Consider the following 27,191-nt stretch of genomic DNA (forward strand, 5'->3'; position numbering starts at 1 on the left):
GCAGATTGATGTTGACTACTGCCATGTGTGTGTGGCGTAAGAAAGGTTAAATACCTCCTATATGTTGGCAGTCCAGAATCTAACCATATAAAATCGCCCAGAGTAGACATTTGGTCTAGATGGGTGGGACAGAAATCCAATAAATAAATAAAACAGTACAATATTGCATGAAGGATGAAGCCACAGGTATATAGTTGCATTATGTAGTATCTTTTCTCACATCAGTTCTACATAGTGTACACTCATTCCAAATGTTATGCCATGGGAGTTACACTGGAATTCCTCTGTTCAGTTTCACTAACCAGTTAGCTGACCGCAGTTGTGACTTTTACTGTGGCTGGTCCTGTCTGTCTTTCCCCAACCCTAAGGTTTCCTGAGTGCTCTGCATATTATTAACTAAACCAAGATCCCACACACTCCCTTTATGCTTCCTGATATAGCTAGACCAGGTGTTTATTAGAGGATTTCCCAAAATTGCTTGCCCCAGCACAGTTTTATCAAGACAAACTGCAAAAGTGTCTAAACAAACTCTCCCCTTCCCATGGGAAATCCCTCCTTCCCTTTACCTAGTGTTTGGCAGAATTCTTAAACTCTTCTATTTATCATTGTCAGGGTTTCTAATGAGGGGGCAGATTTCTTGAGAAATCTAAATCAAGTAGATCCTTATGGCTATCAAGCCTCATTACTGGGCAGGTTTGGCACATATATTTAGGTGTCTACATGCTTGAGGAGGAGCTGTTCTTTAAAAAAATCTAGGTATTTAGATACCTAGGAAAAATATCTCTATTATGAAATACCAAACTAGCTGAGCGCTGGTTTGTAAAGGTGACCACCACACAAGCAGTCATGCAGTCATAGTACAAATATTCCACATGTGGAAGCTACAGTGAAAAGATCTGGGAACACTGTATCTCAAATCCATCAAGAGGTGGAGTTTCTACTCATTCTGTGTTAGACACCCCTTTTATTTAGGCTAGTTACAAAATGCTAACTTTTGAGGAACCAGCACCAGGTTCCAATTGCTAGCTTCTACTATTTTCCTTAAGCAGGTCTCTGACTTCAGTAGCACAAATGACCACAAGTGTTGTTTGGATGTTGTGAGTAGCCATGGTCAGTGACGTCAAGAACAACACAGGACTTTGTATATGTTTAAAAGGATGCCACTTCCTGTCACCTTCATATTACTATTGTGGGGTGTCTGATTTTGTTTGTTTGTTTTGGCTTTTTATCAAGTAATTTAAAAGGTTTCTCAAACTCCATTTTCTTATAGTAGTCATTTACCTTTTAGCTTTGTGATGTTTCCAGACTTTTTTGATTTGTGTTCACTCCTTTTCTTAATCAAACTTTATTTTGCTGTTTACTACTTTTTCCTTACGCTTCTGCCACTTGCCTTTAGCAGATTCATTTGCTGGCAGATAGGATTGGGTAAGTTCAACATCCTTGGATAATCCTTGGATATCAAAAATAGCCAACCTCGTTTACTTTTGCATTTTGTGTACTGTGAGCTACTCGTGAAGTTGTTTTAGTGTCGGCTCATTCAGCATATTATCCCTTTCTGGAAAGTGTGCCAGTTCTGGAGTTGCAATGGTCTCAGTGTGGTGCAGCTTTGATGGGATATTAACAAGGGGTAAATACTCCACAGGGTTTTCATAGCCTTGAGTGCTGCCTTTGTGGTCCATGGTTCAATCTAAGACAGAGTTCACAGTACATAAAGAGTCAATGTCTCCTTCATCTTCCTCCTTTGGTGTGAAGAACAGTGTAATTTTCATCTTCTCTTTCTGACCACTTAAAGAGATACTCTCAAAAACAGATATAATCCAAAAGGTTCTGGATGCCTGTCTAGTTAGCATGGTTCCTTTACCTGTTATGTCCAGTGCAAAGAAAAGTGAATTGCTGCCTCTCCAGCAACAGCAAAGGAAGTACTCCTCCTTTTTCAGCTTTGCAATTTTAAGCTAAAATTTTGGATCTCCGCAGTCTCTCAAATACCATCAGTTTCACAACACTGCCATATTTTCTTCTATCCTGTTTGCTTGCTTCACATACCCAAATTTCCAAACTTGCAGACTGAAAGGTCGAAAGTTCCAAACAATGGTAAAGAACAGATTTCCCATAAACAGGCTCAATGAAGTGGATGATCCTTTCACTTGAATAACAGGTTCCAACAATTTAACTCCAGCAGCAGGGAGCAAATGACAACAAAAGATAAAATAAGGTCAAACAGTTGTGTTGCTTTGAGTGAGCAACCAAAACAAAACTGAGATAAACCAGAAGGACGAGGAACAGCTGCTCCCAGTCAGCAACCAGAACTGGAACCCATCAGTAGGGTTCATTCTCACCCTGTCTTGATGAGTAAGTAACCTATACTCTGGACAAGAAGCTACTATTAATACAGAAAATAGAGAAACAGAATGGTTTCCCATAGGCAAATATGTCAGGCAAAGGGGTATTTTAATTGTTCAATCTGTGCAATATACAATTGTACAGAAAGAAAACTAAACTAAATAGTGCATATTGCAATATTCTAAATTCCTCAAAACAGAGCAGCATCCCAAGATACAGAAATTATTAAGTCCTTAATTATGATACCAAGTTTTATTCGGAGTTTGCCAGTTTTCCAAATTCTTCAGTTGAGACAATCCAGTAGTAAGTCACAGCTAGAATAGGCTCATTGAATCAATGGAACTTGAGGAGTTGACTGACTAAATCTCCCCATCCTCACACCACCTGATTCAATATTCTTCTCCTAGTTGCCACTTATTACTGGATTTCAGCCACTGTTCTTGTTCGAAACTGAAACCAGAAAGGAATTTTTTTAAAATAGAATGCTTCTTTGTTTACAAAAGGAGGGCAGACATCTATTCAAAATGAACATTCCATCTTGTGTGATCAGGTGTTTTCTGCCTCTTGGGGTGCGAGTACTGTGGAAGAAAATGGCCACTTGATGACATCCAAATACAAGGCTGCCACATGCCAGACCAAGGGTGGGCAACCTCTAGGAGTATGGGGACCACACACATCTATCCCTAGAGCTTGGAGGATCCAGATTCACTCCTGCACCTCTTTCCTATTCACAGAACTGGGTTTTTTTCTGTTTGAAAAGCACCTTCCAAAGGCTAAATTTATTTTACATGAGGCGTGTAGGCCTCACAGGTGCTGGGAGAATTGCAAAACTGGCCCAACACCTTTTACAGGGGATTTTTCAGCCCTCCCCAATTTTGAAAACCATTTAGGGGGTGGCATTGCTGAGGGGGCCCAGAACTGCCATATGTAGGTCCCTGAGGGCTGCATGTTTCCAGTATGATCCATACCAGCCAAACCGTACAAAATGTCTTGAAGGACAGGGCCATTCATAGTACCTGATGATCGCAATCCAGTTTAGATTGAATGAACCTTTTCTCTGGCTAACAGTCAAACTAGACATTAAGTGAATGCACTGTTCTTCATCGTGGTCTTCTGTGAATGCACACAAAAGGGGTTAACTCAGGACCAGCATTGGTCCTCTCGGAACATTCTCGAGCTTTAAGAGAAAAGTAACAAGTTTAAGGCTGCCTATATCGCGCATGCTCCGCCAGCTCCAGCCTCAGTTCCATTTTTCCGCCTAGCGATTTGGAACCTCTCGCTTTGAGCTCTATATATTTTGCCTATTCTGACTGATTTTCACCGGTTTTTTGACATTGGATTGTATGGATTTTGTGAACTGTTCCCTTCCCTGACGCGAACCGTTCTTTGGCTTCACTCCGTTTGCGAATTTCCCTCGGTTTTGGCTGCTATGGACTTTCCCACCTTTTTTCCCGCCTTTAACAGTTACCAGTATGACTTTCAAGCATTTATGTCCCCTTCAGGACCCTTTAGCCATTGTGTAGTGTGCTCCAGGAAGATTCCCCACCAAGACGGGCATGATTGCTGCCTTTTCTGTCTAGGTGAGTCGCATATTTCTAAAACTTGTAGACATTGTAAAGCCTTCACTAAAGCGGCACTTAAAGCCAGACAACAATGTCTTAAGTACCACCTGTGGGAATCTACTTTGGCTTCTACTAAACCTTCTGACTTGGAAATGGCCTCACCTTCGGCCACCCCTCGGTCTGAATCTGGAGTTTCCATGCAATCCGTTGTTTCTAAAGTCACGAAGCCTCCTAAAAACGCGATTTCTTCAAAGAAATCCGCTTCGGCATCGAAAGCTTCTGCTGCTCCTAAAGCAAAACCTGGAAAACAAGCAAAGGGGAAAGCTTGGGTTAAAACCAAGGAACCCCCTGTGCAGCTTCCACCTATTTCTGAGTCTCTACCCTCGCTGATATGGGAGGATTCTTCGAGAGACCAGGAATCTTTGTCAGAGGCAGCTCCTTCGCTCCCTCCTTGACAAGCTGAGCCTTCTCTCCCAGCTGGTGTCTCATCTCCGTCGCTGAGTCAGCTTGCTGGAGCTACTGCAGGCTTGACTTCTGCCCCGCATAGCCCAACGCCTCTTGGGCAGGGGTCTTCGGCTCACTTGGTCTCGTCAGCGTGTTCAAGGTTGAAATCCCCTCGGAAAGAGTCCTCATGTCAGCTGTCACTCTTCGCAGACATGCATGGCTCAGATCTGCTGACATCCTAGATGACGTCAAGGCCAAGGTAGAAAACCTTGCTTTTGATGCAACCGGACTATTCAATGAGAAAACCGATACTCATTTGGAGGACCTTCATAAAGCAAAGAAAACTGCCAAATCTTACTCTGTCCAGACACAACCCAGGTACAAAAAAATTCAGTGGAGATGGTCTTATGCTCAATCTTCACAGCAGTACAGACCTTACAAAACCTCACCTCAGCAAAGGGCATCTCAAACTTCTTCCTCTGCTCCTAGTTATCGTCCTCCGCAATCCCAACATAGACAGTCCTATAAGTCGCCTGCCAAAAAATCAAAACAGTATCTTTGACTGTCATAAATGTCACCAGACACCCCATCACAACTCGGCTTCAAGCTTTTCTGCCAAACTGGTCCGCCATCGCAAACAACGTATGGGGACTAAAAATCCAATTAGGCTACCAGCTGGAATTTATAGAATTTCCTCCCTTAGGGTTCGTAAGTCACACTACTTTCGACCCTGCTCTAGAAGAGGAAGTTCTATCTCTTCTAAGAAAGGATGCCATTCAACCCATCCCAATCACAGATCTAAGAAATGGTTTCTACTCCCGGTACTTCGCTGTGTCAAAGAAACGTGGAGGCATAAGACCTATCCTAGACCTAAGAATTCTGAACACTTACCTGTATCCAAGACGCTTCCAGATGGTGACCGTGGACTCCATCCTGCCCCTGCTAAAGAAAAACAACTGGTTTGTGGTGGTGGATCTGAAGGACACATACTTCCATGTGACCATCCATCCAGATCATCGCAAGTACCTTCGGTTCATCTTTCAGGGAACCATCTACCAGTTCCTAGCCTTGCCCTTTGGACTTTCGGCAGCTCCCAGGACATTCACAAAGGTCATGGCTCCTGTGGCAGCTTACCTACGCCTCAACGGCATTCACGTCTACCCTTAGATAGACAATTGGTTGGTGGTCTCCCCATCCAGGGCTCAGGCCCTGAAAGACACAAGGTTCATCCTACGACTACTACCACGGCTAGGACTCACCATCAACGGAGAAATCACATCTCGAACCATCCAAGATAGTGCATTACATCGGAGCACGTCTAGATGCTATCAGAGGTCGAATTTTTCTACCCAACTAATTCAAAAAATAAGAAAGGCTCTCAACAAGTTTCGACCAAGGGCTCATGTGAGGGCACGTCATGTCCAACACCTGTTGGGCCTCATGTCCTCCACCACTCCAGCTCTGTCACATGCACGACTCAAACTGCGATCACTGCGATCCTGGCGCTCTTCAATCCCATGGTAGACAGCCAGAAAAAGTGCCTTTGTATAACTCTGGAGCTTGCCAAACAACTACAATGGTGGAACTACCCTCCTCATCTGAGGATAGGCAGACCCTTTCGACCACTCCAGCTCACTGCACAGGTGACAACAGATGCCAGTCCGACAGGATGGGGAGCACACTGCAGACGGCACAAGGTTCATGCTCTTTGGACTGTGCAAGAAATAAACCTCCACATAAACCATCTGGAGATCATAGCAGTCATCAAGGCCTTCAGAGCCTTCCTTCCCATGGTGCAGGGTCGTGGTGTTCAGTTAGTGACAGACAACACCACGACCATGTACTATATCAACCAACAAGGAGGGACACACTCAGGATCACTCCCCTACCTCGCCATTCATCTTTGGGAATGGTGCTACCATCACCATATCTATCCTGTAGCGATTCATGTGGCCACAACAGACGTGTTAGCATACCAACTGAGTTGCCTCACACGTCAGACACACGAGTGGGAACTGAACACCCAAGTGTTTCAGAACCTCTGCCGCCTATGGGGGACTCCGGCCGTAGATGTCTTTGCCTCTCATCACAATATGAAATGAACCAATTATGCATCCAGGGCTGGACTAGACCAGGACTCGTTAGGGGATGCATTCATGATCCCATGGAACCAGGGACTACTCTACATTTTTCCTCTTCTTCCTTTGATACAGAGGTCTCTGGTGAAGCTTCGTCACTCACCTGTGGGGGCGATCTTCATAGCACCATATTGGCCTCAACAAGTATGGTTTCCAACGTTGATGAGGATGTCCTCAGAGTTCAAGAGACTACCAGCATTACCCGATCTCTTGACACAGGATGCAGGCAGAGTGTTCCATCCGGACGTGGAGATGCTGCATCTAACGGCGTGGAGGATCTCCCCGAAATCAAGGAGGTGCTAGATCGAGCAATAAAGCCGTCCACTTCTCTATTGTACAGCTACAAGTGGAAGAGTTTCCTAAAGTTTACTGAAGCCAGGGGTCTTGTCCCATCCCCTGTATCTCTTTCTACCGTGTTACAATACTTGCGTTACCTGTTTGACTTCAAATTGTCTCTTTCCACTATTAAATTTTACCTTGCTGCGATTATCTCTTTTCAGCCTAAGGACTCAACCTCCTCATGCCTTTTCTCCCATCCTACAGTTAAAGCCTTTCTTAAAGGACTTACTAATTTGAGACCTCCAGTTCGACCACCTCTTCCACAGTGGTCCCTTCAGTTGGTGTTGCATGCCCTTACTCATCCTCCCTTTGAGCCAATGGCTACCTGCGACCTCAAAATGTTATCGTTGAAAATGTTATTTTTGGTGGCAATCACTTCTGCCAGGCGGGCAAGAACTCGCTGCCCTTCATTCTGATCAACCTTTTCTACAGTTTTTCAAGGACAAGTTTCTCTTGCACACTAATGTATCTTTTCTTCCAAAGGTGGTTTTGGACTTTCACTTCAACCAGCCCTTGCTCCTTCCCACTCTGTTCTCTACACCTACAAGTGACACTGAGCGCATGCTCCACACCTTGGATGTCAGGAGGGCTCTCGCCTTCTATGTTTCTAGAACCAAGGAATTCAGGTCATCTAATAGACTTTTCCTCTGCTACTTTGGGAAAAAGAAGGGTCTACCAGCATCATCTTCAACACTCTCCAGATGGCTTGTCTCCACAATCTCTCTTGCTTATGAGCTCCACCATAAGACTCCACCTGAAGGACTCCGGGCTCATTCCACCAGAGCCATGGCCTCTTCTACTGCCCTCCTTCATGGCGTTGATCTGCCTGACATCTGGACTGCCACTTGGTCTAATGTCTCCACCTTAATCGCTCACTACAGACTAGACCTGAGGGCCAAGGAGACAAGTTTCGGGAGAGCAGTGTTGACATCTGTCCTCCAGTGACATCCCACCATCCAGTGAGTAAGCATGCTAATCACCCTTTTGTGTGCATTCACAGAAGACCACGATGAAGAAAGAGAGGTTACTTACCTGTAACCATGGTTCTTCAAGTAGTCATCTGTGAATCCACACAATCCCATCCTGCCTCCCCTCTATCTGTCACTGGTTATATCTAGCTTATTCTCAGATACCTGTGGTGGATAAATGGAACTGAGGCTGGGGTGGGTGGAGCATGTGTGATATAGGCAGCCTTAAACTTGTTACTTTTCTCTTAAAGCCTGAGAATGTTCCGAGAGGACCAACGCTGGCACTGGGTTAACCCCTTTTGTGTGGATTCACAGATGACCACTTGAAGAACCATGGTTACAGGTAAGTAACCTCTCTTTTTTCCACTTAACCAATGCCCTACCCCAATGGGATTTCCTGAAGGATATGTTCCCCAGCAATCAGACATATAAATCAAGCCTACAATTAATCACAAAATAAAGCACAATGAAGATATAACTGAGAAAAATTACATGCTATGATAAATACCGTATTTTTTGCTCCATAAGATGCACCGGACATTAAGACACACTTAATTTTTAGAGGAGGAACACAGGGAAAATGTATTCTGAACCAAATAGTGTAATAAAATATTTAATAAACTGTAACAGAATAACATTTGAACCATGTAAAGTGAACAGCAGTCAACAATGGCATTAATATAGACCATTATCAGCCAGTGATAAGACCCATACCACTCTAACTATATTTTACATTTCCTCTCATCCACCTCCTCCCTATGCTTATAGAAATGTCTCAATGACAGATGAGATTGTTGTGCAACTCTGCCCAGCTACAGCTCAAGCCTATATTAAGTTAGAAATGGTTTGTCTGATTTGGCACTGCATTGAGAGGTCCCTTTTAGTTGTGTGGATAAATAGTGGAATTAAACTGTTTAACAGCTGGTTTTCCTTATTTACTTTAGGTTATGCAAAAGAACAGCAACACAAAGCTTAACCCATTCACCAGCAGTAGCACATGCTCAGCATAAAACCAAATCTCATGTTTCTGACATAATTGAACATTTATAGCATGCAAGGCACAACAGGTTAGGCCACACAAAGCCAAAAAACTGAATACAAACTATAGTAGCTGAAATCAGGAAGCAGGTACTGTAATCCAGTTAGAAGTCAGGAGGCACAGTTAGTTTCCTTGCTGCAACACCCTTTGGAAATACATTCTCTATTAGATGCCCAGAACTAGTTGAAAAGTTTGCAAGTTGAATCCAAATTTCCCATAAAAATGCACTGAAAATTAATTAATGCATTTTATGGGGGGGAGGGAAAGGTCAGAAACTTTTAAAAAACTTAAAAGAAGTCATTTACCAGGTACTGTAGACTGAGCCTTGCTCTTCACAGTGCCTTAGTAGACCCCAGAACAGCCAAAAAAGAGCCCTAAACAGCTAAAAGCCAGCAGGCAGCCGGCAGCCACGTTGTGCTCTTCTCCGTGCTCTTCTCAGCTCCTTCCCGCTCCCCTTTCCCCACCTAACAGCTGATCGGCGCTGGTCTGAAAGGCTTTGCAGAGAGCTTTTAAAGCAAGTACCCCTATGCACGTTTCTACACAAGCAGGTTTCAACTCAAACGGAGCACCTTTTCACCCAAGCACAATGTAACCCAAAACAAACAGCTTTTAAAGTAAAACTAGCAGATTTTAAAGACAGGAATGCACATTTCTACACAAGCAAGTTTCAACTCAAACGGAGCACTTTTTCACCCAAGCACTAACCCCAAACAAACAGCTTTTAAACTAAATTTTATATTTTAAAACGACAATACCAGGCAGTCCCAGGTCTCTCTCCCAGCTAACTACTAGCAAGGAAGCAGACAAGCAGCCTCTTCACTAACTGAAAGTTTGAATTTCCCCGCTTTTCCTGCCTTCCCCCCATATTAGGTATGCTAATATCTGTGCACTGGAGGATTGTGGAACATCCAGCCCGATGGGGGTCCTGTGGGGCACCCCAAAACACTGAGTAGCTCTCTTGGCCTCTTTTGGGACTGGGGCTGTGCAGCCCTGTTCTGATCAGGTGCAGCCGGAGGTCACCATGCCTTTGGGGGACAGGGCACAGAAAGGGACAGGTGGTTTAGGGGGGATTCCAACTTATACTTGGCAGAGGAGATACCACTGTTGTAAAAGTGGTTTTCCTGGGGTAAGGCTCATCTATTGCATTCTGGATGTGCTGACCCCTGTGATTTTCCCAAATGTGGGGAAATCAACTGGCTAAGTGGGGGACTATGTTTGTGGTTCCCCCTGTTCTTTCTAGAATTATTCTTTGGTCCTTGGCTATTTTCACTGCCTGCTACCATAGGCCTGTTAGCCTTGCTGGTTTTCCAGGTGGGCTGCAGAAAGCAGATACTGGAAAGCCAGCAGTGCAGAATGGTGGGGTCCAAACAGCAAGCAGTCTCTAGAGGCCTCCCAGCATGACAGTAGGGGGTTTCTGGGTGGTGGTGGTGGAACCCCTTTTTTCTGTATTCGTTCCATAAGACGCACATACTTTCTCCTCCACTAATTGGGGGAGGGGAAGTGTGTCTTATGGAGCAAAAAATACACTACATGGTTTGCATTTCTTGAGCCAACATGTCTTCTAAGTAGGTACTAAACATATCATCTAGTTTGACAGTACAAGTAGTTGGCAAAACAGGTATCAGGCCACCATACCTTCTTGAATTTCTAATTTAAGTGTTGGATCCCAAAGTATCCCAAAGCTGAGAACCTGCTGCTTTAAGAGATGCACAACCCAACCTGTACAAGGAGTACATGTAACTACAGTATAGTACAGCAAAAGGAAGCAGGAGTAAATATACCATAAATCAAGAAGTGGGCAACTGATGAAAACATAGGCAGTCATTTTTGTAATGAGAAAAATGTGGCAGAACAAGACAATAAAAATGAGAAATCTCGTAAGTTCCTTTCAAATGAGGACATCAGGCATTACCAGAGCAATATGATTTATCTGGAAAAACAGAATACAGAGCAATGGAAGATTTTTGGAGGGGTTAAAACTCACACAGAAAGACAGAAAACTGGTCAAGTTGCAGAATACGCTGAGGTAGACAGGTTTGCTTATTTCCAGAAAACAGAATAAAGAACAGGAAAATGCAAGAAACAAAGAAGACACTCATTTTGTCTACTAGAAAAAAAGAAGCCACAGCATAGAGAAGAAAGGAGTGTGACAGTGTTTATTGAGTATTGCTGGAGCACACACATCATCAATGTTGATATAAAGCAATTCAGAACATTTATGTCAATACTGCTCAACCCAACATTCCAGGTGGGATAAGAGACCAAGTATACTTTCACAAGGGGAGGGGCACCACTCTTTAGCAGAGGTCTCAGACAGTTGTCTCCCAAAACCTCTTCACCACATTCCTCTTACAGTGTTTCCTGCGGACTATTCACTAGTATAATAGTGAACTTTCTTTTACATTTGTTGTAGTCAATCTTAAAGTCACCTGAACATAGCAAATATTGCTTCAAACATAGGAAACCATGTATGTACATTCATTTACATGTTTAAAAAGAACAGTGAGTATCATTCCTTTTTTTTTCTTCATTTTAAAGATTATGTTTAATGTATAATTTTACAAATGAGTGTAGAAGGAAGTAAAATCAACATCAAAGTTCATTTTTATAAATCTAAGTAAATAAAGTATTTTAGGAACCTTCTTATAAAATTATACTTGGCAGTGGGAAGCTTGCTGAGCATGATTTTTGTCTGATGTCATCTCAGCATTGGGGAGTTTGGGGAAGGCCATTTTTCTACTCCTACCTGAAGAAACACAGGATGTTAAATCTGAGACATTCTGCATACAAATTGTGTGATCTACCTGTAAGCCATGGTTTGTTCCAAGATTTTATGTCAAATGACATTTCCTATCAATGACAGTAAAATCTGCCTCCTTAAAATGATAATCACTGTCCTGAATATAAGAGTTCAGCTGGAAGCAGCCAGGAGGCTGCAACTTTGCAACCATATGTTGCTGAAATTTGTAAAATGAATTACTAGTTTGTAAAATAAATTTAAATTTTTTCCAGTGACAACTTTTTATTTCAAAGTCAATCAACACAGTAATTCCATCTCTTCATCTCTCAGAACTCATATATTTCAAGCAGGTCTAATAAGAAGTTAATTTGTTTGACTTTTATATTTGTTCTACCTTCTCAACACAGGTCAAGACTCACAGCAGTTCGCAGCACAATTAAAAAAACCCCAGGTACAACATGAAACATCAAAAAAGAAGAAAAACATAGAGATTGGAGGCTCTGAGAGCAGTGGTCCCCCTGCTAAGGTGTTAGAAAACACCCAACAAGGCAGTAACATCAGTATTCCATATCAGTAAACCTTCCTCTCAGTACTCTGATCTTCTCCAACTTGAGTTCTAAGATGAGCCACAGAAAATTTCTCTCTTTATTTGGAGGAAGTAGACTTAAAAGGAAGCACTTCAGAGTGACAAGCCAAAAGGTTTGAATCGAGACTGTTAGGAGCTCATAAGTTACACCACAATCAACAAAAAATGTTCTAATGATTTAGGTCACCACTGAAATCACTGGGCTTAATGAAGTACAATTAATTTAATTTATATCCATCTCAAAATTCATTGTTTTGTTCTGTGTAAAAGGATTTCCATTGACCCTGATTAGGTCAAATTTATATTATATTCAGGAGACAAACATTTCACCTGGAAGTTACAAAGAAACTGAATGCATCTGAATGGAATTGGAACCTAAGTCAAGGCATTTAGAGAAAAGGATTCTTTCTGTTCAACTGACAGAAAGACACAAAATATTACTTAAGAGACACCAGCCTCCTGAATTCTACTACTAGCGGAGATGGAGGCCACCCAGCATATAAACCACTAGAAGACGAGGACAGACAGATGTTTGCATTTTTCTGATTCAGTACAAGTTAAGAAGAGACAGACTCCCTCCAGCTTAGTCAAAAAAATTTATTAGAAAATATTCTGAACTACATAAAACTCTTTAGAATAATGTTTCAGTAGACTTTTTCCAAGCTTATGCTACAGACGCTATAGCCTGGAGTCAGAACAGCCACTGTGCTCCTGATTTTCATTTTTAAAATTATGACACATTTAAGCCACATGCACATGGAAGGAGTGCTCACCCAGTGCACCAACATCTCGCGCACAATTACAATTTACAGAAGCTCTGATTTGTGAACATTTCTCAGTTAGATTGGCTGAAACTGCTGGAAAATGCCTATACCACCAAATTAACAGGATTTCAGTTAACAGCCACAAAAGTACAGAACTCACTAAGGCTGATTCTATACAGGCTTATTCTAGAAATCCTGTGGCATTAATTCAGTAGGGCTCTCATGTTAAGCAAACACAGAACATAGGATTTTAGCCCTGCTGAAACAAACAAATGCCCATATATTCAAGAGTGCATGCCTCCTCATGTATTAATGATACAAGTCTTACCACTTTTTCCAGAAAAAGATTTAACAGGTGCAATCCAGTTATATGTCTGTTTCAGGAAAGTGGGTACACACTTAATAAACAAGAGAGGAACTTTAGTACTGACAGGTGAACCATGGGCAAGGCTGTAAGCAACAAGTCTGTCCTCAACAAATGAATGATCCTCCATACTCAAGAACACCAACATTTTAATCAGAACTAGGCTGTTAATACCTAATCCAGCAACATATGCTCCCTGAAACTCAATATGTACTTATCTATACATAGGGCCTAGTCCAACAGAAGTAAAATATAGCTTGATATTGGGGTACTGGAGGAATGCACTTCTTAATCCACCACTTAAAGGGCTATATATGCTGTGATTTAGTTTACAAATTATTTTTGTAGCAGACGCTAGCTGCGCATTTTTCAATATTATTTATCAGGACTGGAAATACATTTTAAAACTCTGCCACTGGTACACTATGGGAACATGGGAACAAAAACACTAACTACATTTCACAAGGATATAGAAGTATCTTAATGCTTCATACCATATAATTACTCAGGAACAATACCTCCTGAGACATATTATGGTACAATCTCAGCCATGGCTCAGTGCAGAAACTCTCCTACTTGAATTCTCCACCTTCCACTTTTCACCACTAACTCTATTACTGTTACATCTGTACCATCCTGAATACTAACCACAGTGAGCTTCAAACCAGGATTTAACCAAGCATGATTTTTTTCCAACTTGGTGGAGACACAGTAGCCACAGCTTGAATTGAAGAGGGAAAAGGAGTATTCTTGCATTTTAGAGGCACGGAGAGGCATTAAAACGGATAGTGGCTGAAACTCTGTTGCTTATTCATTTAAAATATTTACCTCACCTTTTTAATAGGAAAAGAGGACCCAAGGTGGCTTTAATGTAGTATGCTGCTACTTGAGTAGGCTCACTGAATCTACGGAATTTACAGATGACTCACAAAATCTCCACTGAATCAACAGGCCTACTTTAGTTGCAGCTTATTCCTCTAAACAACAAGATTTCAGCTATTGAATCCTACAATCATCAGGAGATGCTGCATCTAAGCAGTCTATTTTATGGCAAAGGGATGCCTTTTCCACCAATCAAACCCAGCTTTAAAACCTAAGAATGTACTGTATAAATACATATTGTGTGATTAAATGGAACTGCCATCATCACTGGCTACACTTTTTAAAAAGAGGTGTCAATACAGGATGAAAGATCATTCAAATATCCACTAGTCTAACACAATTTTTTTCCAGAGGTCTAAAACATAAGATATGACCTTAAATATACTGTACCCACATTAAAATGATTCCATAAAAAGACTCCATCTTTAGTTGCACATAAACTACAGCCAAGCAGTTCATTGTTTGCAAAGCTATAAAGTGGATTAACTATTTTAACAGTGTCATGTTCCATTATTCTTGATTTATTCCCAGCCTTGGGCCTCTGTGGATCTTGCCATCAATGGTGGGATCTCTGGAAACATGGCTAAATGGCTTCATTTGTTTAAACATCCAAATAAGCCATATACCAGTAAGGTCCTTTTACTTCCTTGGTTCTTTATTACTCTGTAAGGGGAGAGGGATAACTCCTCTATGCCTGGAAGGATCAGTAGACATCCAACAAAGACATTGCGAGTACAACTGCAATATGCTCAATGATTCCATACTAACTACACTACCTTCACTGCTGCCCACATTATAATACTTTCAAATTAACTCAGATGTAAGTTCATGGATAAGACTTGGTCTCATGCATTATATTAGTGTAAGTCAATGGAATGAGCTTGGCAATTGATTATACAGCCTTTCATCATGATAAAATCCTTGCTGCAGAATATTCTGCTTTTGCTTCACATGCCTCATACAGACAACTGCTTACACTAGTTCATAAATGAGAAAATTACACCATAAGTAATATGACCAAGGCTATGATACAATCATCATCTTCTACAGGGCAAACCATTTCTCTCAGTGTGTTGGAAGTTAAGAAGGAAGCATATCGTACTAAATGAGACCACTGAATTCAGCAATTAATGTCACAATACAAAAATCAACATAGAATACTTTTCAGATTCACAAGAGTGCTCCAAAGGCCAGTGTCCCCAAACTAGAGTAAATTAAATGCTAGTTTCGGTTGCCTTCACTGTGCCTTTTAGACTTAACCTTGGTTTAATTTAACAACTCAAAACAAGAACTGAAAAGTCACAAAACAAGCAGCAGCATAGCCTTTATTTGCTGTTCAATGAAAAAACTGTACCCACTTTTTCTGAGCAACAAAATTCAGTTCTGCAGATTTCTGTCTACAGGGATCTTTTGTCCAGATGCAGTGTGCTTTAGAACACACAACTTTAACCTTAACACTGAGGCAAAACACATAATTTTCTTGGACTGAAAAGGGGGTGGTGAGCACTGGCAGGAGTCAAAGAAAAATGTGCCATGAATCTGTTCTGTGACTGATTTACACATATTGTACACATTTCTGTCAAAATCACCGTATTTTGACAAACACTGTCATTTGATTCAAAATGCTGTACATGTGGCATTCAAAACAAGTGTATATTTTTAATGAGAGGGATACTTCCCATTATTCTTTAGCTTCTCTTTACACATCCTTTTGCAAAAGGATAAAGAAGTTGCATTAATCTATATTTATTTATAACAAAACATTATACACTATATTGAAAAATAATTTTATCAAAATCAGATTTCAACCACTATTATTAATTAATAGTCCTTGCCAAAATTGCACTTTGCAGACATCTTGGTGGCATTTTTCAACCTAAACTTATTTTCTTTCCACAGAAATCTCTTCAGGGTTTTTCTTCCGTGAATGTTTGTATTTGTCCACATAAGCTTTTACCAAATTTGCCACTTTTGCGGAATTCACTTCCCCACTCTTGCTATGACAAACCTAGAGGAAAATTATGAAGGACAATCATTAAAGTATTATTCAGTCTTATGCAACTTAATACTTAATATTACCTCTAAAACCAGAGAAAAACAATCATCCAATCAAGAAATGAGCCTCTTGTGTTATTTAGTGAGGAGTACGTTTTACCGCATGTATTTAGATCCCCAGTAGAAAAGGTGATTAACCTGTCAGATTCATCCCTAATCTTATTAGTAAGAACTTTTAGCACAAAGAAGCAGACTAGCTATAAAGGTTGCAGCTTGGCAATGGAGAGGAGCATAGTTGTGAAAACAAATGTACACTCTTCAACCTATTACTACAATACTAGCTAAAGAAGTAATGAAGTAACTCAAATAGCTACAACTGCTTCTTTCATGTCCCATGAGAACCTCACATCTGAAGCAGACTACAGACTCCAAAGCTTGCATCTTACCTCACCTCATTGCCTATTTTAAAAAGGCAACACTATTAAAAGAACACAGACCACAAAATATTGTATGATATTAATAGACTAATACTTACTTTATCTACTGCTTTTCTTACAATCTCTTTATATTCTTCTTTGGAAATGTCTTTATTTTGATAAAAAGGCTTAATTGCCAGTTTTACTTCATGTGCAGCTTTTTCCTGAATTAGCAGTTTCTAGACAAATAAAAGGCCCATGTTATTGAGAAGAGCACACATATACCAATATTCTTTAAAATAACTAAGATGAACATCAATACAATTTAGAGGTGTAATCTAGAAACATCATAATTTTAGTGAAATTACGGGAATCCAAGACTGTTGCAACAGTGCAAGCTAAGTAACAGCTATCTCCAAGCAACCAGGAAAAAAATGTTAAAATTCTTGGGGGGTTTGTTTCTCTTTAGATAACATATGACTACCAACTGTAGGTACATGCAAGTGGGCTAGTAAATTAAATTATTCAAAAGTTTGGTTCATAAGTACATCAATTTTTCATATGGAAACAAAAAACAGATTTATGTCAACACAATACTTTCCCTCCGTCCTGCGACTTTTTAGGAAGCTTAAATGATGATCTCGAGGGAAGATGGACAGCACCATACTTTCCAATTTTATGGCAAATAATCATTTCCCATGTTGGGCAAGGCGAAAATATGTACACTCTGAAGTTTTGGACTTGCCTGGTCTTTCTTCGAGCTGTCTGCACTGGCTTCCACTGTTACGTTTACTTTGCTTTCAGCCAATTTTACAGCAGCACTAGATCTGATGCTACTCGATGATGTTGCAATAACAGAACTTGGTCCCTGGACTGTTTCCATAGTTCCCAGAGATGCTGCTGGAGTAGGCAAGAGTGTTGTACTCATGTTGTTGGCAACATGGGAAGTACTAGGAATAGCCTGTATTAAAAAGTAATCAGTAATTAGCATACTCCTAGTTATGCAGAAGATCAATGCATGGGATTTTAACCAGTTGTTTATAATACATTAAGTACCCTGGTTAGATTCATATGTATGTGGACTAGGCCCTATAGTTCATGGATGGAGAAGCCTGTGTCACGGAGAGATTGTTCTTCCACTGGACAGAGCTATCCTGTAAGTTCCCAGGAGACGTTCCTAACAGGTGTGGAGGATTTCTCTGAGAGGATATCATCAGCAAGGATGAAAACAGCACTGAATCCTACACATCAGGCACTGATCATTACCCTTTTCCCAGCCTCAGCCATCTCAACATTATGATCATTTCTGTGTGGACAATATTTTACTCTGAGTAGTTTGAGGGGAAAGTAGTCTGCAGAAAGAGTAACAGATAAGAGACCTAAAGTCACTTCCATTATGACAAGGAAAAAATAACTCATACACCAGCTGGTACAAGAGTGAGGATGCACCAGCCTGAAAAGATGTGAATAAACAGGACATGGTGACAGGGAAAAATCTAAGTGATCAGTGACAGCTAGTTGGAAGACCGACAACCATGTAAACAAGGGGACAGCAGCATCCCAGAGACTTATCAGCCACCATTTGTACATTATTGGGCAAAATGCTGCATTGTATGGTAGCTCACCAGATGTAGAAGTTTTTCAATGAGACAATTATCTTAATCTACTTCACATCTAATTATGGCATACCAGCTATTCTGGTTAATTTGACAGATATGATCAAGGGGAAGTGTATCCACTGGTTTTGTGGGAGCTCTTGGCAACTTTCAATATTATAGAACATGATCTTCTTCCTGGAACATTTGTCCAGGATGAGAATCAGAGGCACTCTTCTTCCCTGACTTTGCTCCTTCTTGGCAAGACAATTTCTGAAGGTGGTGTTGGAAGAATCTTGTTCAGTGCTGTGGTCATTAACCCACTGTATCCCTCAGCGTTTCATCTTGTTCCCCCATGCTATTTAAGATATAAGCAGAAGTGCCGAGTAACTGTCCAGAGTTTGGAGATTCTGTGACTACCGTATGCCAAAGTTCAAAAGCACTGAATTCTTATTCCTTCTTTCTATCTAACTGAAGAAATCTATTCTCATCCTAAACTGGTTTTTGACACCACTACATAAAGAACAAATAGAAATTCAACCCAGATGAAAAAGATGCAAGCCTGGCAAGACCGGGTAGCTGAAGAGCAGACCAAGAAACAGGGATTCATCCTGTGCTGGATCAGATTATACATTCCTCCTGATGAGCCAGATCCACAGTTTGTGTATCCTGTTGAATTCAACCTGGATGCACTTGCCCAGTTAAGACTGTACACGAATAGCACAAATTTGGGGAAATGTCTAATCTGGCCATAATGACATGTCTGATCTGGCCATAATGACACATGCCTTAGATACTGTACATCTCATATGGCCTAGTACAATGTGCTGTACTATAACTGTGCCAGTATGATGCTACCAGAAGAGGGTCCTATCACTTGCCACTGCCAGGCAGTGAAACTCCCTGTGAAGGCAGATTCTTCTTTGCTGTCCCTCTGCTAGCAGACAAGGATGTTTATATTGAGATGGACCTTGAGCATTTAAGTAGATTTAATGCTAAAAGAGGTTTTATCAGGTTGTGAGCAGTTTATTTCTTTTCACTGCTATGTCTTTAACTGCTCTGGCCAGATGCTAAACTGATACTGTGGTGATTTCTGTTTGCACAAGAACAGCCCAAGAATCTAATACTGCTATGGCAGCACACAACAAAATCCCAACCTTTTGTTGTTGTTGTTGTTTATATCTTAAATTTATTACTATTGATGATTACCATTTTATTGGAAAAAATGGCATGTAATGAGCTAGGCATAAGAGAGGAAATGGGGACTTCTCCTCTTGCTTGTAACAAACAGAGATATTCTAAGGTTCTGGCAGCAGAGGTCTAAGACATTAAATGCTGACCTGATATTACATGACACAAACCCCTAAGCCAGAGAAGTCCCTTGAGCAACTTCCCCTAGTAGCAAAGAGAGGCACCTTGTTCTGGTTTATAGCAGTTGTCAATACTGAGAACAAAAAAACAACAACAGTAAAATGCACTGTGGCACCTTTAAGATTAACAAATTTTCACTCTGCGTTTTTGTGGATTATAATCCTTGTGCTTCAGGCACAAAGAGCACAGTATGGGGACCACAGGTTTTTTATATATAGTATAGCTGATGGGAGTTAGCATACAGTTGTGTTCAAAATTATTCAACCCCCAATGCTGTAAAGGGGTTTAGGGACTATAGTGTACATTTGGAATTGTATTCAGAATGAAATCCTACAAGGACGTTTTAAAGACCCAAATGCAACTAAAATAACATCAATTGTTTATGTAATACAGTAGTAAATGTTTCTTTTGTGGTTTCTTCATTGCCACAATTATTCAACCCCTTAAAGACTACCACTCTGAAGAAGAGAGGTTCATTCAGGTGTTTTCGATCAGGTATTGAAAACACCTGTGGATGTCACCAAGCACCAATCAAGCATAATAAGCACCAATTAGGCAGCTTTAAAATGACTGTGATACTCAGCTCCTTCTAGACATTTACTGGTGTGGTTACAAACATGGTGAAGTCAAGAGAATGGTCCAGGAAGACAAGAGAAGAGGTGATTTGTCTTCACAGGAAGGGCAATGGCTATAAGAAGATTGCAAAGAAGTTAAACATACCAAGAGACACCATAGGAAGCATCATTCACAAATTCAAGGCAAAGGGCACTGTTGAAATGCTACCTGGTTGTGGAAGAAAGAAGATGCTGACTTCGACTGCTGTGCGCTACCTAAAGCGTAGAGTGGTGAAAAGTCCCCGTGTGACTGCTGAGGAACTGAAAAAAGATTTGTCAGATGTGGGTATAGAAGTTTCAGCTCAGACAATAAGGCGCACACTGCGTAATGAAGGTCTCCATGCCAGAACCCCCAGGCGCACCCCCTTGCTGTCTCCCAAGAATAAGAAGAGTCGACTGCAGTATGCCAAAAGTCCTGTGGGCAAACCACAAAAGTTGTGGGATAGTGTTCTGTGGACTGATGAAACAAAATTAGAACTGTTTGGGCCCATGGATCAACGCTATGTTTGGAGGAGGAAGAACAAGGCATATGACGAAAACAACACCTTGCCTACTGTGAAGCATGGCGGAGGGTCAATAATGCTTTGGGGCTGTTTTGCTTCTGCAGGTACAGGGAAGCTTCAGCGTGTACAAGGTACCATGAATTCTCTTCAGTACCAGGAGATATTGGATGAAAATGTGATGCAGTCCGTCACACACCTGAGGCTTGGGAGACGTTGGACCTTTCAACAGGACAATGATCCCAAGCATACCTCCAAGTCCACTAGAGCATGGTTGCAGAGGAAAGGCTGGAACATTTTGGAGTGGCCATCGCAGTCACCAGACTTAAATCCGATTGAGAACCTCTGGTGGGACTTAAAGAAAGCAGTTGCAGTTCGCAAGCCTAAGAATTTGACTGAACTGGAGGCTTTTGCCCATGAAGAATGGGCGAAGATACCCGTAGATCGCTGCAAGACACTTGTGTCAAGCTATGCTTCACGTTTAAAAGCTGTTATAACTGTAAAAGGATGTTGTACTAAGTACTAAGATTGAATGTCACTTGGGGGTTGAATAAAAACTAATAATGATGTGAGCACAGAAAAGACATTTGTGGTTATTTCATTATAAACTTAAGGTTATATTTCTCTGACCTACAAGTGCCTCTTTCATGTAAATGTAAGCAAGATGACTGAATGATCAAAATCAATGTCAAAATGGCCAAAACATTCAATTTCAGTGGGGGTTGAATAATTTTGAACACAACTGTATGGTGATGGTGGGAATGAGCAAATGGAAGGACCATCACTATTAGCACTTGGTAATAAGCTTCCAAGGTGAGAACAGCATTATTAACCTAGTTAGTGAACATTCATGTTGTTGACAATACAGTGGTGCCTCGCTTAGCGATCACTCCGTTTTACGACAAAATCACTTAGCGATGGACTTTTTGCCATCGCCAGAGCGATTGCTTAGCAATGGCCCCTATGGGTAAAAATTGCTTTGTGATGATCGCGGGGATGCGATCATGGCAAAGCGCCCATTTTTAACAGCTGATCGACAGTTCCAAAATGGCCGCTGGAAAAACAAAATGGCGACCGCTGTTTTGCCTCGCTTTAGAGGCACCCAAAATGGCCACCGCTATGGAGGATTTTCGCTTACAGGTAAGTTTTTAGCCCATAGGAACACATTAAACACGTTTTAATGTGTTCCTATGGGCTTTTTAAAATCGCTTAGCTATTAAATAGTTTAGCAACGTTTTTTCCTGCACGGATTAACGTCGCTAAACGAGGCACCACTATATTAACATCTTCAAAACCCAAACACGATGAAAGCTAAGAGTTTAGGAAAAATAAGTTGTATTGAGGCCAGGATATTGCAAGACAACAGAAAACAAACACCTGTTTGGTTATACGAAGACAGAATTAAAAACGAGCTACATGTAGGTCCATAGATAAAAACACACACATACACATTAATAAACTACATGTGTTTTACATATGAAAAGTAGTTCTAAATGCATAGTGAGTGCAAAAAACCACAATTTCTACATAATTCTCTAGATGTACACAGAAGTGCATGAACTCATAACTCAGTTTCTGTAATTCATAAATTCATTGTCAGAATATTCCATATAAAGAGAATAGGATTCCAACAAGTTCATACATATAGGTGTGATATTACAGCCAAGCTTGGACAGAAGTCAACAGAACTGGAGGTTTAAATTAAAGGAAAGTAACTGCTAACACAATCTCAAGCTGTAGGTGCAGTAGTATAAATAAAACAAAATTACTTAAAACTATGCTTTTCAAACCAGATTTTAATACACATTTCCTACTGAAACATATACCTGCAACTGTTTTCCATCTGGTTGGGACGCAATATAGTTAATCTGCTGTGATGGAGGAGGAGGAGGTGGTGGTGGAGGTGGTCCCTGAGATACATTGGTTGAAGCTGCTACCTGGACAAGAGGCACTCCTGTATGAAGATGCATTGGAACCGGTGGAGGAACATTAAACGGATTGTGCTGAATGTTCATAATAGGAGTAGGAACACCCATTGGGTATGGGAAAATACTCATTGGCTGATGTTGTGTATTTACTGGTGTCATTACATTCATCTGAGGCTGCAGCACATTTATTGGTAGTTGAGAACTATCACCTTGTTGGCTGGCTTGGTCTTTGAAGTTTGGATCTATCAAAGTGGGAAAATATTTTAATAAGATTTGATAAATCACTATATTTAAAACAAACTTTCAAAAGCTAGGTTGTCTACCCATAGCATCTAATATCAACCTTTTTCACTCAAGCATCAGGTGCTCTTCCCAAGACTACTAAATATACCAGACAATTATAAAGGGATCAGATGTTATTATTGTATTGACACTAACAGATTTGATCAGCAGGGCTAATAAAGGTTTATAAAAGAAAAAACAGGAACAATGTGACAATTGGCTGAAAGACATTTTTGTGTATTAATATAAGCTTTCAATACCTACAACGAAGCTAAATCTGTAAACTATTAACCAAATTAAACATCAGCTCCAGAAATGAACATACACTGATTTTTCATTTTTAACCATTGTTTGTCTTGAATTACTGACATCTATAAAGCATCTTCACTCCATTATTTGCTGGAAGAAAGATTTAGTAGTGGGATACCAATGGAAGTATAATGCAAGAATTCAGGGAATGCTACCACTAACATTATTAATAGTGCAATAGTCCCCCTGACACATGTACCCCCATTCTTATATCTGAAATATATGTTAAAAGATAGAACTAGGGAGTCACATATATTAAAAATATTCTATACTGATCTTAAATTTTAGAAGAAGTGTTTCTGTATCTAAAGGTGCCTTTCTATTCATAAAAATACCCATTCCATGAAAGAAAATGCTTTGAATCCCTGGAGGCTCCTGCTAATACAATGAAGGGAGGAAATTTGTTAAATATCCTCTTCCCAGCTTCATGGATGTTCTCTCATGTACAAACTGTGTTCCCAATTGGGAAGAGAAGCTGGAGGCAGGAAATCCTGCTATTACTGCTGAGATTCCTCACTTCTCCCATCCTGCCTTCGAACTGGCTAATACAAGCTGGCCAGGAAAATTCCACTCTTATCTCCATTCTGACTGTGCCAAGATTCCATTGGGAAAGCAATTGGGGTGGGAAAGAGCTATCACTGTTATCACCAAATGGAAGCTGAAGATGTTAAAGGTGTTCTCCAAGTAAAAAGGACCATGGAACTCTGTGTTATTCTCTGCACAGAGAAGCAAGGAATGAAAACAGGGATTTTAACAACATAAAATCCAGGTTTGAACCAACACTGATTAGGAAGCAAAATGACAAATATACAGAAAAGCAAAAATCACACTGTTTTAAGGACTTTGCTGTTTGAACTAACTATTTAAGCAGGAAAATTTCACAAAATGGCAAATTAGCCAAAAATATATGGCATCCAGATTTTTTTTTAATGAAATGAATGTTCACATTAGCCCAACACTGTAACAGGTAATATCATACATGGGAAACCATACCTTGTTCAGGAGCTGCTTCTTCTTGTTTTCCCCATGGGGACTGTGGACTAGAAGAATTTCTTCCTCTTCTTGAATAATAATTCTGTACATCTGCTGGTAACGTTTTTCTTACAGCCCAGCTTGATGCAGATGTCCACCCAGACCTGTCAGCAGGTGTATCAAAAGAGAAGTCTTGTTCTGCCTTCCGTTTGTAAGGCTGCTGCTCTGGAAATCTTGAACTTTCATTTCCAGAACTATTTGCACTCCCTGAGTGGGGCTTTCTTGTTTGCCAGCGGTTCTCATTCTGGTCTCCATACATAAAACCACCTCTGCCACGGCCACCTCTGCCACGACCACCTCTACCACGGTTTGAATTCCAACCTGATCCAAAGTTTCTATTCCATGGAGGCCCTGAATTGTTTTGTCTATTCTCCTCCCATGGTTGATTTTTAAATTTTTCCCTCTCTCTGTTCCTTGTTTCTGGAACTGAATTTATCCTTTCCATTACCCAGTCTGGATAATCTTTTTGATACTGATCAGAAGAACACTGTTGGTTAGCCTCTTTGCTTGCAATGTCCCGCTCTCTTTTCATACTCTCAGTCTGTTTCTCTTGTTCATTTCTTTTATATCTATCATTTCCTCTTGGACTTCTCCAGTTGTCATTTGTCCACCGCTCTTTCCACCTGGGAGGTGAATAGCCATCCCTTTCATTTCTAGAAAATGATGGGCCCTTACTTCTTGTTCTGGATCTGGACCTAGATCGAGATCGAGATCTGGACTGGGATTGAGACCATCTCCTTCTGCTTCTCTCTCTCTCATGGTCTCTTCTTGGTTCTTCTTTATCACTCTCTCTATCCCTGCTTTGAGATCTACATTTATATTTTGGAGACAATTCCTTAGCCTGTGTTCTATAAGCCCTCCTTCCTTCTCTACGAGGATCCCTGTTTGGAGAACCAGATGGAGTTCGCCTTCTTTCTCTCACAGGATCATTTTTTGGAGAACTGGGTAGAGATGGGCCCTCTTCTGCAAGAGGTTCTCCTTTTGGAGACTGAGACAGAGATCTTTGCTCTTCTTTGAAAGTATCTTTTTTGGGAGAACGAGACATTCTGCTTTCACTCACAATCTCCCTCTTGGGAGATGGTGATTGAGATCTTTTGCCCTCTCCTCTGGTAGGTGACCAAGTTGTAGATGGAGAATGGAACCTTGATCGTCTAATTCGAGGTTTTTTATCTTTTTTAAGTTCAGTAGAACAGTCTATTTCTTCTTTATTGTCAGGAAGACTTAGAAAAGGTGCAGAATTTTCAGTATTTCCATGTTGTAAGGAGCTTGCCTCTTGCTCTGTACTGTCAATTGTTAATGGCTGATGTATCCGAGAGTCATTCTGATCACTGCTAAAAGAGTCACATTCCATAGCTACTACCTCATTGTCATCTTCACTAAAACATTTGATTTCTTGAGTATCTATCTTTGAAGACATATTAGATGTAGATTCTTCTATAACCTTTTCTAAAGATTCATCAGATTTCTTATCTTCTGAAGAAATGTGTATTAATAAACCAATCCCTTTTGGATTTTCATTATCTAAATGTACATTTTCTTCCTTTTCTTCAGTTTTGGAACTGTCAGTTTCTAATGAGACTGGATATGCACATAATTTGCTTCTGGTATTATCTAATGACTCCTCAAATTCTATCCCTTCTGACAATTTATTCTCAAAAGAATGACATCCCACTGACATTTCATTTTCAGGCCTCTCCAGCATCTTATCTATTGCTGGAAATTCTGGTTCCTTCAACAATTCATTTCTAGAACCAATCACTGACTCATCTGCTACTGCTACAGAGTCTAGTTCTTCTAGGAATGTCTTTCCAGGACTGGACAACTGTTTGTCTTCTACCGACAAAGATTCTCTTTCCCTCAGCAAATCATTTTCAGAAGCAGATGAAATATAATCTGCTATTGATATACATTTTGATTTCTCGAGTAATTCAGTCCCAGGACTGTTAAAAGGACCATCTATTATTGCCATTGGTTCAATGTTTCCTGGCATTTCATTTGTAGGACTATTTAATTCCTTAGGGTGATGAGTAACAATTACTGAATCATTACCCAATTCTTCTCTAGAAACACTTAACATTGGGTGGGCTTGCTCAACAGCATTTTTATAATACAAACTATTTTCCAACTCTGTGCTGCTTTTCACATCACATTTTTCACAGTCTCCCTCTAGAGTTAGCAAAGGAGGATCTTGAATGCAGGAAACAAACTCTCTCTCTAGGGTGAGTAAAGGAGGATCTTGAGAACATGGATCAGTGTCTATAATGCCTACAGTGTCCTCCTCTTCATCAGGCTCTTTCATATGCTCCTCCTTAGATTTTCCGAAGTCTGTGGAGTCTTCAGTACCATTAGCAGACTGAGTTTCTGTATCATTTTGCTGACTAAAAGAAGTGGTGCTATTTTCACTATCAGGTAAACTACTTTTGTCAAGTAGCGGAGTTATTTCTGCCTCATTCAATTCTTCAACTTCTACTACATTGCTAGAAGTTTTTCCATAACGTCCTGAACTTCTGAGTCTCTTTTTAGCTACAGGTTCCTGCTGCTTAACTCCTCTTTTAGCCTTCCGTTTTGGAGGTGATTTCTCCGATTCTGCACTAGAAGCATTTACAAAAGAGTTACCATCACCACTGGCCTCACACCCAGAATTGCTTGGTTTTGGTGAATTCTGAGACTGTGTCAAAGTTTCTGTTTTAACATTTCGAGCAGACCTTCTTCTAGGAGTGGTATCTGAAATCTTCCTTCTTGTACCTCTTGTGCCAGTGGTACCAGAAGTTTGCTTTTTTTCCTCCCCTTCCTGGACATATGTGACAATGTGTCCATTTTCTGAAGACCCTAATATTAAAAGAAAAAGAACCAATGTATAGCAGTAACAAAAATAGTACTTTAGAAATACCCACATATGATTAGCTGATCCTAGGACATGTATTTGACGCATGTCAACTAAGAACTTACACTGACTTTATTCTTTTAAAAGCAAAAACTACAC

At 40.6% G+C, this 27,191-nt stretch overlaps 1 protein-coding gene and 1 pseudogene across 3 annotated transcripts in view; one reads left to right on the plus strand and one right to left on the minus strand.

Moving 5' to 3' along the window:
- The first annotated feature begins 9,909 nt into the window (after positions 1-9,909).
- Positions 9,910-10,060, plus strand: LOC140707891 (U1 spliceosomal RNA; annotated as a pseudogene).
- A 2,678-nt stretch (positions 10,061-12,738) lies between these two features.
- SCAF11 (SR-related CTD associated factor 11) overlaps positions 12,739-27,191 on the minus strand; it is a 37,335-nt gene continuing 22,882 nt past the window's right edge. For 2 of the 3 annotated variants that reach the window (XM_020795535.3, XM_078376881.1), the window contains 5 exons: positions 24,170-27,037; positions 22,484-22,827; positions 17,323-17,538; positions 16,697-16,816; positions 12,739-16,174 (listed from right to left, as the gene is read on the minus strand). In XM_020795535.3, coding sequence (XP_020651194.3) covers positions 16,049-16,174; positions 16,697-16,816; positions 17,323-17,538; positions 22,484-22,827; positions 24,170-27,037 — 3,674 coding nt within the window. In that variant the 3' untranslated portion in view covers positions 12,739-16,048. The remainder of the gene's footprint in view (positions 16,175-16,696; positions 16,817-17,322; positions 17,539-22,483; positions 22,828-24,169; positions 27,038-27,191) is intronic. The other variant, XM_020795537.3, reaches the window with a different exon arrangement.

Source organism: Pogona vitticeps, chromosome 5 (assembly GCF_051106095.1).
Source record: "Pogona vitticeps strain Pit_001003342236 chromosome 5, PviZW2.1, whole genome shotgun sequence".
NCBI classification, from domain to species: Eukaryota; Metazoa; Chordata; class Lepidosauria; order Squamata; family Agamidae; genus Pogona; species Pogona vitticeps.